Consider the following 13,182-nt stretch of genomic DNA (forward strand, 5'->3'; position numbering starts at 1 on the left):
GGTAAGCGTCTAAAGGTTGCAGGGTGGTTGCTCTGAAAAGCAAATTCTGCAGCTGCAGACTAACTGATAGTAACATACCTACAGAAAAATGTGAACACATGATGGGTTTTCATAAATATAGTTTCTTTATTTAATTCTCTCCACATAATTTTCTTGCTACCATTTGACTTATTGCACAGGCCGCCCCAAACATTTATTAAGTGATTAGGTTTATATTTTTATTCTCTAAGCTGACTAGGTAGGACCAAGTTCTTGCAGTTTTTGGTGCAGCTCTGCAGAATCCAGCAACGGTCCAGACTGAAGTTCTTGTGCATACACAGGAAGAGCCCTGCAAGAGAAGTGAGGTTCCCACCATAAGACAAAACAAAGTAAACAGGTTATATAATTAGGTTTTCCCTATCTCTAGATGTTTCTTAAATCTGTGTTTTTCAATCAGATCTAAATAATTCAAATTACACAATTTCTAATTTCTTTTTCACTTCTTCCTTTTAAAGTCCCAAACTCCAATCGAACAGATTGTTACAAGTAGATATGAATTTCGGTAAAAAGGAAAAGCCTGTGTAAGGGCAGAGTATAAAGCATCTCACTCTGATAAGGATGGGATGGGATTGCTCCAGGTCTGTTCCCAACAAGCAGCCGCCTCCTGCTTCCTGTCCAGCCTCCACAGCACCTCCCCATACCACCGCCTGGCACTCACACCCTCTGAAACCGAAAGGATTGGACGATCATGTGATTGAAAACAGGACAATGTAATACAAGTACCCACACAGTGGTTTTAAATAACATATTTCCTTCTATTTCAACACAATTCACAATCACAAAAATACACAATCTGACATGTTCACCGCTAGAAAGCAGCCCACTTTCCCTTTACAAAGCCTACAGGTGGGCTGAGTGTTTTCACAGACATTTGATCTGTATTTTGTGGTTTCTTGTTTATAGACACAGGTTACTTTTGCATCTGTACTCTCACATCCTCTGTGCAACAAGCTTTTATGATTACTTTTTTTGCAATAAACAAAAACATTGCTAAAAATCAACAAAAGTTAAATGGCATCCATTAATGCTTACAGCATTGTTTTAGATTATTGGGCCAGTTGAAGTTTATATATAATTAAACAAATTAAAATGGCCTTGACAAAATAAATGTCACCCTTAACTTGATTCTATATATCAGAACTATTTGCATCAATCCCTGCTAACCTCAGAGTTCAGCGTGAATGCTTTTGGATCATTTGGGTTGCATTTCCTTTTGTGTCCACAATCCTATTAACCTCATACTCTTTTATAATACCGACAACTGTTGTCACAGAAACAATACACTACTTGGAGATGGTCTAGTAGAGTTTACCACAGAAATTCAAAACCTTCTTTTTGAGGTCCTGATCTGATGAAAAACTTCAAGGCATTTCTGATACTAATTTATGTTTCAAACATGGCTATACTTACTTACCAACAAATCTCCCCATACCTCTATTTGTAAAACAAACAAATATTTCTATTTTACCCATTTAATTATTTTACCGTCACATACTGAAGGTGCACAGGGAAAAATAAGCAGCTTTAAATGCGCCGTTAGGGCACTAACATACCATTATACATGCTCGGATCAGAAGTCGGGAGGACACTGTGAGCTCTGGATCTTTAATCATAGCTGCACTCATTTATTCGCAGCTGTGGTGTACATACCTGGGTGGGCCTGCCGGCTGAGCTGAAGGTCTCTGAGGGCCTCTCTCAGCCGGTCTATCTGGGCAAAGCTGATCCCCCTACCAGCTAATGAAAGTCCCTTTAGTCTTTGGAGGACACACAAGTCTACACACTGCTCAGCATCTTTATCTGCACAAGGCATTTGTAGAGAGAAACCTGTAATGAATCATGCAGTTAAGAAGAGACTGACTAGAGATCCATTCCAAAATACTTTTTTTTTTTTAAATACTTCACCTGTGTCTTTATAGAGCACCTTCACCAACAGGCTGATACACCTACAGTGCAGAAAACCATGTTGAGTGTTTATTCAGAATTCCACACAGAAACAGTCTGAGTAAAACCAGTCCAGAACCAGAACCACAGACCTTGTGTAGTGGGTTACTGCTTGCTTCCAGTCCTTCAGCTGAGAGTAGCAGTGACCCTGAAGGAGATAAGCTGCTGCTGTCCAGAGCAGCCTTACCAACCCATTTTCTGCCTCCTCCGTCACCTCCCCGCTCCCGGCCACTCTCCCGTCCCCTGGATCCTCCAACAACACTTTTTCTGGAAGCAGATCCTGAGTCGACCCGATGACCTCATCACAAAGCGCCATACAGTCTGCAGGCCGCCGGGCCATCAGTAAGGCAGCTCCAGCCTCGAGGTAGAGTCTGGGTAACTTGGGGAGGGTGGAGACCGCAGCATGAACCTGAGGCCATAAACATGCAAAATAACACTTTTCAGAAATACTACTTCATTCGTGACTTGTTGGAAATGGTCCATCAACATGTTTGCTCTTACACCATGCTGATCTTCTGACTGAAGAGCAGCAAGCAGGTCTAGATAACACTCCACGCCTTCTGACACCCTAAACAAGCAGAAATACTCTAATTTCTTAACAACAAAGTTGACACGTTCTCAAATACATGATCTGCGCCAGTGAAAGGAATTCACATGGACCACCATGCTGCTTCTCTCACCTGCCGTGGATCACGCATTTGAGAGCCAGACTGTGAAGGACACTGAGGGCAGACGGGACAGAGAGCAGGCTACTCAGTGATTGACTGCAGAGAAATAAGGACGGTGAGAGGAGACAGCCTGCAGCCATGGCAGGTTCTGTAGTCAAGGGTAACAGCAACATCTACGGAAGAAAAGAGGTTTGTTGTTTCAGTATCCAGACTTGGAACTCACTTAATATTTTTCAGTGATAAAAAGTTAGTTTTTCACTTATTTGCTCATCTAGTTAACTACAAAACACATGTACAGTGCTTGGGGAAAGGCATTTCTATGCTTTCAGCATTTTCCAATTTTGTTACAATTCTTTCCACAACCTTATAGTAGTGCATATTTAATAGGTGGAAGGAAATCCAGGACTGTTTTTCAACTTAAACATCTCAGAAGGACGGTGAAGGCTTGCGTTCAGCCCCCTTTACACTGAAACCCCCAAATAAACACCTGATTAGGATCTAGAATCAACCTGTGTGTGATTTAATGTCATTATAGACTGTTTTTCTGTAACCCAAAGTTGAACGTTTTGGCCTGAGCAGCAATGTACGACGCAAAAAAATCCTACACTGCACATCATCCTGAACATACCAGTCCCACAGAGAAACATGGTGGAGTCAGCATCATGCTGTGGGGATGTGTTCCATCAGATGGGACAGTGAAAATGGTTGGAGCTAAATTCAGAACAATCATGGAAGAAAACCTGTTAGAGGCTGCAATAGATAAGAAACCAGGAGAAAAACGATGCTAAACACAGAGTCAGATTATGGTTTAGATCAAAATTTATGCGTGAATTCATGGACTGACCCAGTCAAAAATCTAGATCTAAATTTTAGTCCCCGTCGCTATAAAAGGATGATTTTATAAAACTTTATATTGGTTAAAAATGAAAACCAATATATGAAAAATGAAAACATCTAATTTAATAGCTCAACATCTTGTGTTGAGCTATTAAACAAAGTCCTGATAAAAGACATTTAAACATCCATGTTTGTGACAAAACTATTTAGGGTTATTAATACTTTTGGAAGACACCCACTAATTATTACAAAAGCAATGTATTTGTATCCATTAACATAAGAAACAACAAAAAGCATCCTATTATTGGGACAAATATTTTTATCTTAGGTTACTCACCGAGTGCAGAATGCGAAGAGCCTGTATCTCCGCCTGCGAGTTTTCCAACCGCCTGTAGATGAGAGCGCTCTGATAGAGAGCACAAACACAGCGGGGGTCCGTCTCCAGAGCCTTTCGGTAACACTGCAGTGCCATGTGAGGGCGGTTCTAGAGACAAGTGCAAACACATACACATATGCTCAAAGGCAATGAAACAACCTAGCACTCTACTTTTTCTGTTATCAATGGCTTGTATGAGCGGCTTTATGTACCATATGGGCGAGGCAGGAACCTGAGAGGAGGTGTGTGTAAGCGATGAGAGCTCTGGGAGCAGGCGAGGCAGAAGCAGCCTGCAGAGCAGAAAGCACACTCCAACCCTCCGTCAGCCTTTCTGCACCTTATTAAAACAAAGAAAGAAGAGCAAAACCGCTTGGGTTGTTATTCATCAACAGCCGCTGACAGGAGAGGGGAATAGCATTGATCGTCTTAGCTGAAGGAGTTGGGTAATTAGGAAACAAGTGAGAGCTGTCAGATCCGATCATTCTTACAAATTTCTCATTTTAATACTCCAAACTTTTCTGCATTAAGATTCCCAAATGTCTCAAGTGATTTTGTAGCATTACAAGGAAAAAATGGTGAAAAACACAACTTTTACTGCACTCTGAAACAAATTTGAGGCTTTAAACTTCCCAGCAACCTAAATGACTACAAAACAATATGATTATTTGTGTGAGGCCAATTCTTCCTGTTCTTGTTTTTATCTTCTTACAGCTCGACTCTATTTTCATTCAGTTTCACTTTGCTACTAACAGTAAACTATTATTCCCAGTTACAAAGTTCAGTTGAGGTCATTATAAAAGGAAATAGTTAATTCTCTACAAGAAACCCATCTGATAGTGTTGGCACTGCAGACAAAATAGAAAGTGATACAATTACGGAAAATTTTAATGCATGTGTTAGAGAACACAGAGCTAAAATATTATTAAATGTTAAATGTTGTTTAGTCACACATACTGGAATCAGCATTATAAAACTAAACCAGTATAAATATTGCTGACCTTGAACAATTGCAGTGCAGATCTTCAACAGATCAACAAGCTTTCTTGGGTCCAGAACCAGTATGGGAATATTTGATATCTTTTCCTTTGTTTCAGCCCTACAATCATTCCAAACTGCTCCACTTTGTGCCTCCAAAAGAGACATCTCCACCTGCATCAAAGAAAATGAGTGTTCTGAAGTTTTTTCATTGATAACAACCAAACCTACACAGAGATAAAACACTGCAGAGTTTGAGAAAACAAATGATAGACCAGGATGAAGAGCAAGGTATTTGGAGTTTGGAGTTTTCAGGGGACTCTTGAAGCAACAGACAGAATGGCTGGGGGGCAGAATGGCTGCAAACTGGATGGTTGGGAGGAATTTAGAGAGTCTGTGGGTTAGGACTCTAACTGGTCTAAAGGAAGTTCTGGAAAACTGCTCAACAATTCAGAAAAAGAAAGCAGAACCCATCCCAGGCTGCAGGTCTTAAAATTACTATAACGCCAAATGATGTTTTCTCCACTGCCTTGCAGGAAATTATTTCTGACACCCATGAAGAGGTCTAAAGTTTGCCATGAGTCAGTATGTTGTACCATGTCCTGAATACAGCAGATAGACAACATACAGCATCCAGACGATCGGACAATGCGGTGAATGTGAGTGTGTTTTCATATGCAAAATCCATTTTAATACTGCCAGTGTTAAATGTTGTTGTTTAGACGATGTTAGCATCTTGATTGCTCCAGTTCTCATTAATCCATTAAAAACAATTAATAAATATAACTGCTATGCGTGTCAAGTGAAAATGTTACAAATTACATTTTAATTAAAGTGTTTAAAAGATGAAGATTCATTTCCCTATGGACTGAAATTAACCCCATTTCTGTTTATTTCCACTTCAGTTTGATCATATTTGATATTTACACTGTGGTAAAAGTTTATAAATTTTTTAATGTATAAATACCTAAATACCTTAATTTCATTTATTTATGTAATGCCTTGAGTAGCAAGGTTATAAAATACAAGTCTTTGCTTACGTTTTATCGTGTTGTATGCAAAACAAACAGAACAAAAATGAAATTTTAGTTGTTAACCCTCTATGGCATGGCGTTGCCTCTGGCAACAAACCATATATCTGTACCTCACGTTGCTCCTTTATTTTATTTTTGGGGGTTGATGATTTAAAATAACTCCAGACATATTTTTGTCCAAATAAAAGAGGTATTGAGGTTCATGTGACCTTTTACTTAGAAGAGGAGCAGTCTTTTTTATGAAGCGGAGGTGCATGCTACACCTAGCCTCCTACTTGTAAGTTATACATCACTTTTCTTCATGTTTAAATTTGGGTCACTCCAACTAAAAATATTTTCATATCTGTGAGTATGTAAAGAATCATTGTAGATAATTTCAAGACAATCTTTTTTATAATTTATATGCTAAAACTGTGTTTTTTTTGTTTGTTGCCTCAGGGCAACATTGCGCAGTTAGGGCCCTTCTGCTCAGACAATATTATTCTAATGCAATGATATTCAATTGATTACAAACTAATCATCACAGTCAAGTTTTTTACTCTATTATTGGATAACAGCAACAGGTGCATGGTTCATAAGTTGGGGTCATTCCTGATGAAAACATGAGGATCCACTGTACAACCATTATTTCATTGTTTGTTTATCCTCAAAACTGACTTCAGTCCCAAAGAGTGATGAGCTGGTCATCAATGAACTAATGGCTCTATTCCAAGGCAGGCAAAGACTGAAGCAATACCTGCCTAACCCAAAAATATGGGTCTGCAGGGTACTTTGTGTGACTGGTGCAGATGGTGGTCCTTACAACCTATACAGGACGAGCCGTGCAACCACCAAATCTACCAGATATGGGAGCTGGTGGAAATGTTATCCTTTGCTTGGCTCAAATTATAACAAAGAATCAGAACTACAAACTTTTAAAAAAAGAACCTGCACCCCTAACTATAGTGACTGATGTGAATCTGGTTGCTACAACCTATAGATAATCAGATAAACAGATGGTGATTCCCAGGTACGCCAATAATCAAGTGCCAAAAATGTGATATACACTTTTTTTTCACATCAGCAAGCAATTCCTTCCTGATGTTTAACATATAATAGGGAAAAAGACTAATTTCAACATCCTTAGTGATTCTAACGCTGCCAAACATAAACATGTACAAACACACAAAAGCTTGTTTTAGTAATTTGCTCAAATGTACCATTCATTAATGAAAGTTAGTTGTTTATTTTATATTTGGTGAGTTGGAACCATGTCTGATTCATTTTTGTCAAAAAAAAGTTTTCTTATGAACATAGTTTTTGTTTGATTTGAATTTCATTTCTCATAATCACTGTAGAAAACTTGCCATTCTAGACCCCTTGTTGCCCTGACGCAATAAACCCAAATCCGGTTCCGTGAGGTGTCAGGGTCCAATTTTATAATTAATATGTAATTAAGGGCCAACAAGCTCCCAAAGAATCCAGGAAAATATTTTTTCCAGCAGTCCGGGCTGCACAGTGGCGCAGTTGGTAGAGCTGTTGCCTTGCAGCAAGAAGGTTCTGGGTTCGATTCCCGGCCTGGGGTCTTTCTGCATGGAGCTTGCATGTTCTCCCTGTGCATTCGTGGGTTTTCTCCGGGTACTCCGGTTTCCTCCTACAGTCAGGTTAATTGGCCTCTCTAAATTGTCCCTAGATGTGAGAGTGTGTGTGCATGGTTGTTTGTCCTGTGTGTCTCTGTGTTGCCCTGCGACAGACTGGTGACCTATCCAGGGTGTACCCCGCCTCTCGCCTGGAACATTCCTCTCCCGACCCCACTGAGGGACAAGGGTGAAAGAAAATGGATGGATGGATGGATGGATAATAGCAGTCCTGTTGATTTAGGACTGTTTTGTGCTTTTGATACAAATGGATCCTGTCAACAAAGTCTGGATAAAGATGTTTGTTGAATGAAAGTTTATTCCAAGTTATTCATTCACTAATATTGAAAGGTTGGACATATGTGAAAAAAATACACCAAATAACCTGCCACCTAAACTCCTTAGGAATTTTTTTTTTTCTGGTGTTCCCTTATATTACCAGTAAATTGACATAAAGCATGTGAGATCTAACATTGCTCATAGCACATGCTCACATTTCAAAAATATAATTTATTTTTCTGCAGATCACAAACTACATTCAATTATTCTAAACAACATAAAGCGGTGGGAATAACTCGTTAAAATATGTTCAAAACCAACCTGAAAGTCTTGCACAGCGTTCAGGCGGCTCTTGGCCAGCCACACTCCCCACTGCAAACAGAGGAGGCTCAGGACACAGCGATGCAAAGCTGGGCCAGTCACTGATTTAAGAGCTGCTCTCCAAAGCACAGAAGGGTCAGAAGTACCAGGAGCATCTCCTGCTATCTGAAGCACTACCAGGAACAAACACAAACAGTAGGAGACTTAGAAAAACCTTATCAGGGTAAGATTACCTCTTTGGCAGTAGCTGGTGCGATCAACAGTACAGTAAAAGGTTCCCGTGCTTTCAGGCAGAAACTTACGTCTCTGGGCGGTTTGTGTGAGGAGCAGTTCAGCCTCATCAAACTGAGACTGAGCAGTAAAGCATACACAAGTGTTATAAACGACAGAAAGCTCCAGCTGTGCACGATCCAAATGAGGAGGAATGCCTGAGAGAGATAAACACAGGAAAAGAAACACATGAGATGAAAGCTATAGATGAGAGCTTCTCACAGAGTAATATACAGATTTCCTTAAGATTTTTCATCTCAAAATTCTGTACTTTCCTAGAGTCAAATTTCTCAATTGTTTCTGCAGTTTTTGTAACATTCTGGACACAAAAAATATTTTCTGTTTGCTATTTATTTTATTCTGATTAACAGTTATATCTAACAATTACAAAAAGGCTTCAGTGTGCATTTTATAATGATCATTTTATCATTGTGGTATTAAACTTATGCTGATACTGAGTATGGGGGTTTGTTGGTCTTCAAAATCCTGATGTGAAAACGCTCCAAGACAGACACTCCGTTGACACGAACTAAGTTGAACGAAAGAGGATTTTTATTTTAAATTGTAATTGGTGGAGTGGGATAAACAAATAAAAAAGAGAGGATTGTGGATCACCTTGTATTTTTCTGAGAAGTTTGTGAAAGTCGGAAGACCATCGTCTCTGCCTGAATAGGTTGTGCTCTGGGTTCGGTTCATTTTGTCCATCCTGCTGCTGAAGCAATCAGTCCAAAACAAACGACAAACTTTATCAGGATGTATCTGAGTTTTTCTACCTGCAGACATGCAACTTTACATTCTTAGTCCACCACAATTTAGAAGAAAAGTAGGAACATATAGCTAAAACTTAATATTACTAACATTTAGCAGTTAAAATACATATTTAACAGGGATTTACCTTACAGCTAGAAGCTAGCTGGTTATTTTCTTGAGTCCAGCTTTCCAATAAACTTGTTGACTGAATCATTTTGTCAGAAACTACATCACTGTTAATGGTAAAAAGAATAAAGTTAATTGTGGTTGTTTAACTTTCCCTCGTTCACAACCGGAAGTCCAAAACCTAACTACCGTGAAGACTTCTTCTTCTGGTATCAGCCCGAGAAATGCACTAGCGCCACCGTCCGCTCTGGAGTGTGGGGCACAGAACCAAATGCTGCTAATCAGGACAGAAAGTGAAAAATGTGATGTCAGGTCGACTGGTCAAGTTGGAAAATAAGGTAAAGTGCATTACCGCTATCAGCCTGTAAAGAGTGTGGATCAAAAGAAACAAAACAAAAAAAAATCAAACCACAGCCACAAAATTAAAAATAATTGTACTATTTTTCATTTTGTGACTGACAAATAATATGATTATTTTTCATGATTAACTTGTAACCATGGAAGTTACAAGTTAACCTCCATGTAATAGAGGTTAACTTTTCTTTTAATTTCCCAATTTTTACTAATTTCCCCTTTTTCCTTCTACTCTGAATCATTACAAGTTCAACTGTTTTTTTTAAATTAGTTTACAAAACCTACGCCTTCCTTCAGGTTTTGCCCATCTTGTGTAGCAATAAGTCCAGTAGGCCTTAGTGAAAGGCTTGTTATTACCCCCTCTGCAATTCTCTAACTTATCAAACACCTGAATTCTCCAAACTTTGTTTGAATTACAGTATGTACCTCTTATTTCCCGTTTCTTTCCAACGCCGTATTTTAACCCTGTCTGTGTTGGACGATTCTGACTATGACTCTATAAATTATCTCAGAAATGTAATCTTTTCAGTTCCATTTACAGTTCACTCACCTCCACCCGTAAAGCAGCTGCTGGGTTTGTTTTGGTGTAATATCTGTTTTGGTGTAAGGTCCTGCTGCCCCGGGTGGGTACATCTGTGAATGACACGAGCAGTTCTGTTGACTGTCCAGTAGGTGGTGCTGTGAGGAAGCCAGGCCCAGCCACTCTTCTAGAAACTTCAGTCTACCTGCAACAGCCCTCAAACTGTTAAGAGCTGCTGTTTGCTTGCAATCTTCCAAAAATAAACGCCATTTACAAGTTTCATTAAATTTATAGCTTTATTCAGAATGATGAATTCCCACAAAGTGAAACTATAATCAAATGTAGAAATCTGGTTGCACACTGACCCAGATTTTAATTGCACTATGGCTGAGTCATACTTGAGCCTGCTGGGACAGCCATTTTTCTAAATGTCCCTGCACAAGGTGACCGTCTGTCCTCTTACCCAGATGCATCTGTCTTAGATCAGTCTGTGTGTTTGTTGTCATCCCTGCATGAGCGCATCAGCCTTTATGGCTTAATTTGTTTCTTCAACCCTGAGCATCCCCTTCATTTCTTCATAGACTCAAATAACTGGACAGTCTAAACATATGGAGAGGCGCTCCTGACAGCTAAGATCCTCAACATATCATCCTTGCCTACATTTCTCCCCCAGCTCTTTCCTTCCCCCTGTCCTCCTGCCACAGCTCTTTGAGCAAGTTGTCTTGGATATTTAAAACAGAGATTTTTTGTTTCCCTTATTCCATATTTTACCACAGTCCAACAGCCAACAGTTCGTGAACCTTTTCACGAACCTACAAACTAAACTTTTCATGTATTTCACTGGGATTTTATGTGACCAACAAAAGTAGTGCATAATGCAGAATTTTTACAAAGTACAACATTTTGTAAACCATACAGACAAACTGGTTAAAATTGTGCAAAACCACCCTTGACTGCAAGTACAGATGCAGGACTTATTTTTTTTCTACTTTTCTCTACCAGCTTTGTACTTTTGATTGACATCTCTGCCCATTGCTCTTTGCAAAACAGCTCAAATTCATCCAAATTAAATGGAAAGCATTGGAGAAATACAGTTTTCAGTTCTTGCCATTTGAATTTATGTCTGGACTTTGGTTCATTCTAAACATGCAAAATGATATTGGTTAAAACTGCTGAAAAGTAAGCTTTCCCAGCAGTTTTATGTCTTTCACAGGTTTTCAGCCAGGATTTCTTTTATCCAGCTTCCTCCCTCTTGCCATTCTCCCTGTCCCTCCTGAAGCCAGGCATCCCCACAGCATGACGCTGCCACCACCATATTTCAGTAAGGACGGTAAGTTCAGGATGTTGTGCACGTCTTATGCTGTCTTTTAAAAATATATTTCCTCTTGCCACCTCTTTCGTAGTTCCAGATTTGTGGAGTAAATACATTGAGCCATTGAAGACATCTACATGCTTTTATGAGATTGTTTTACATCACCTCTGCTTTCAGCCGATTCTTTTCTATTTATAAACCATGTAGCCCTGAGAGAGACACATGTTTTGTCTGTCCTTCAGTCACCCAAACATGAGCGATGGTGAGGAAAACAGGAAATGAGTGTGTGAGCAATTATTAGAGTAGCGTCACAGGAAATTTAAAAAATATTAGTGGAAGGCATAAAATGCTGATATATTCCATGCTGTCTAGAGAGTCGGTGTTTAAAAAAACATGCCATCATACAGACAAACAGTAGACAGAAGGAAACACCAAAGTGCTCTTCATCTTAGTTCTCAACAGATCAGTGAATTCACAATTCTCAGGACTCTGTTGAGGTGTGCCGTGTAAACTCGTTCACCCTCAGTCAATCAATAGGTGCTGCACATGCTCTTCAGGGTGAGCTCTATTCTCAGAGCAGAGAGCTCTTCACATCAGCAGCTCACTTTTTGGGATAATGCTGTGTCATTGTGGCAGAATTCACATCCTCACACATTCACTGTAAAGGTGCTGCAGAAGATAGTGCATTAAATGGTGATTTGCATCATCTAAAACCAGCCAGATATAAATGCAAATGCAAAAATATACTAGTGATCATTAAATCACAAGAAGGGATTTTTGTTTGAAGCTTGAAATGTAGTCCTTGCTTGTATGCATGTCCGGAAAATGCTTTGCTCTTTTACTTAAACACTTTCAGATTTTGTCACGGATATCTTCAGAGGATTTAATGTGATAGACCAACACACTGTATGGTGCTTAATTGTTATGATCATTTGGTGTTTGGGGTTTAGTTCTCATTTGCGTTCATCAGGTCTTGTTATATTCGATTTATTTCTGTGTGATCATTAGAAAGGTGTTGCCACATTAGTTCATTCCTCTGTGCTCAGTTTCTGAGTTTATTCTTGTGTTTTGTTCTCTGAGACTTTTGATTCAGTACTTTCAGATCTGTGTTAGTCTTTTCCCTCTGGTTCGTAGTTCCTTTGCAGTTTTTGTTCAGCTCCTTCTGTGTGAACTGCAGCTCAGTTTCCCTGCTTGCCTGAGCTGCAAGTGTGAAGGAAGAGCAGGGAGCAACTAGGCAGGCTGAGGGAAGGAGGCTATAAACTGGAAGGAGGAGAACATATACAACAGCATAAAGAAAAGGTTTATAAACTCAAGAATGCACAAAGGAAAGTAAGAGCAAACAAAGAAAATAAATATGAAAGAATGAACTGCTAAGGTAAGAGCCAAGCTTAAACAAATAAACAAAAAAATAATCAAAATGCAAACACAGATGAAAGCCAAAACCCAAATACACCAGGATTATAACCGTCTGTTCTTTATGTCCTGGTACGAGATCTATGTGTTTTATGTTTATGTGTTTTCATCCCCAATTTTGGCGAAGTTTAAATCAGGGACAGTAAATAATTTCCAAAGCTACCAACACACATCTAAACTAAGAGGTCGGTCAGGTACAGCATCAATCAGAGAAGCAGCCAAGAGGCAGGAGCTCTAGAGATCCACTGCTCAGGTGATAGAATCTCCAGGCAGGATGACTATTAGTCAGGCTCTCCATTAGTCTGGTTTTTATGGAGGAGTGGAAGAAAGAAAGTCACAAGAAGGTCAAGT

General features: G+C 39.4%; 1 protein-coding gene across 2 annotated transcripts; it reads right to left on the bottom strand.

Annotated features, from left to right (window-relative positions):
- Positions 1-102: 102 nt before the first annotated feature.
- fancg (FA complementation group G) lies at positions 103-9,473 on the bottom strand. Of its 2 annotated transcripts, none has more exons than XM_008418791.3 (14): positions 9,252-9,473; positions 8,972-9,065; positions 8,389-8,514; positions 8,087-8,259; positions 4,860-5,010; positions 4,074-4,198; positions 3,823-3,969; positions 2,661-2,821; positions 2,482-2,548; positions 2,073-2,389; positions 1,942-1,982; positions 1,690-1,863; positions 588-702; positions 103-328 (listed from the first exon to the last, which is right to left on the bottom strand). In XM_008418791.3, exons 1-14 carry the CDS (start codon positions 9,318-9,320, stop codon positions 235-237), a joined length of 1,854 nt encoding a protein of 617 aa, XP_008417013.2. In that variant the 5' UTR covers positions 9,321-9,473; the 3' UTR covers positions 103-234. The 2 variants fall into 2 exon arrangements, with proteins under 2 accessions (XP_008417013.2, XP_008417012.2); XM_008418790.3 differs by having other exon boundaries at positions 8,972-9,068.
- Positions 9,474-13,182: the final 3,709 nt, after the last annotated feature.

The sequence above is a fragment of the Poecilia reticulata genome, chromosome 9, assembly GCF_904066995.2.
Source record: "Poecilia reticulata chromosome 9, P_reticulata-male-v2, whole genome shotgun sequence".
In the NCBI taxonomy this organism is placed as follows: Eukaryota; Metazoa; Chordata; class Actinopteri; order Cyprinodontiformes; family Poeciliidae; genus Poecilia; species Poecilia reticulata.

Bases quoted from the DNA above. Each gene is read 5' to 3' on its own strand.
- fancg (XM_008418790.3), bottom strand. From the start codon at position 9,320: ATGATTCAGTCAACAAGTTTATTGGAAAGCTGGACTCAAGAAAATAAC. The intron at 8,260-8,388 runs GTAAGTTTCTGC...TGTTCCTGGTAG, and splicing joins CACACAAACCGCCCAGAGAC to TGCTTCAGATAGCAGGAGAT. The intron at 5,011-8,086 runs GTTGGTTTTGAA...TCTTTGATGCAG, and splicing joins ACGCTGTGCAAGACTTTCAG to GTGGAGATGTCTCTTTTGGA.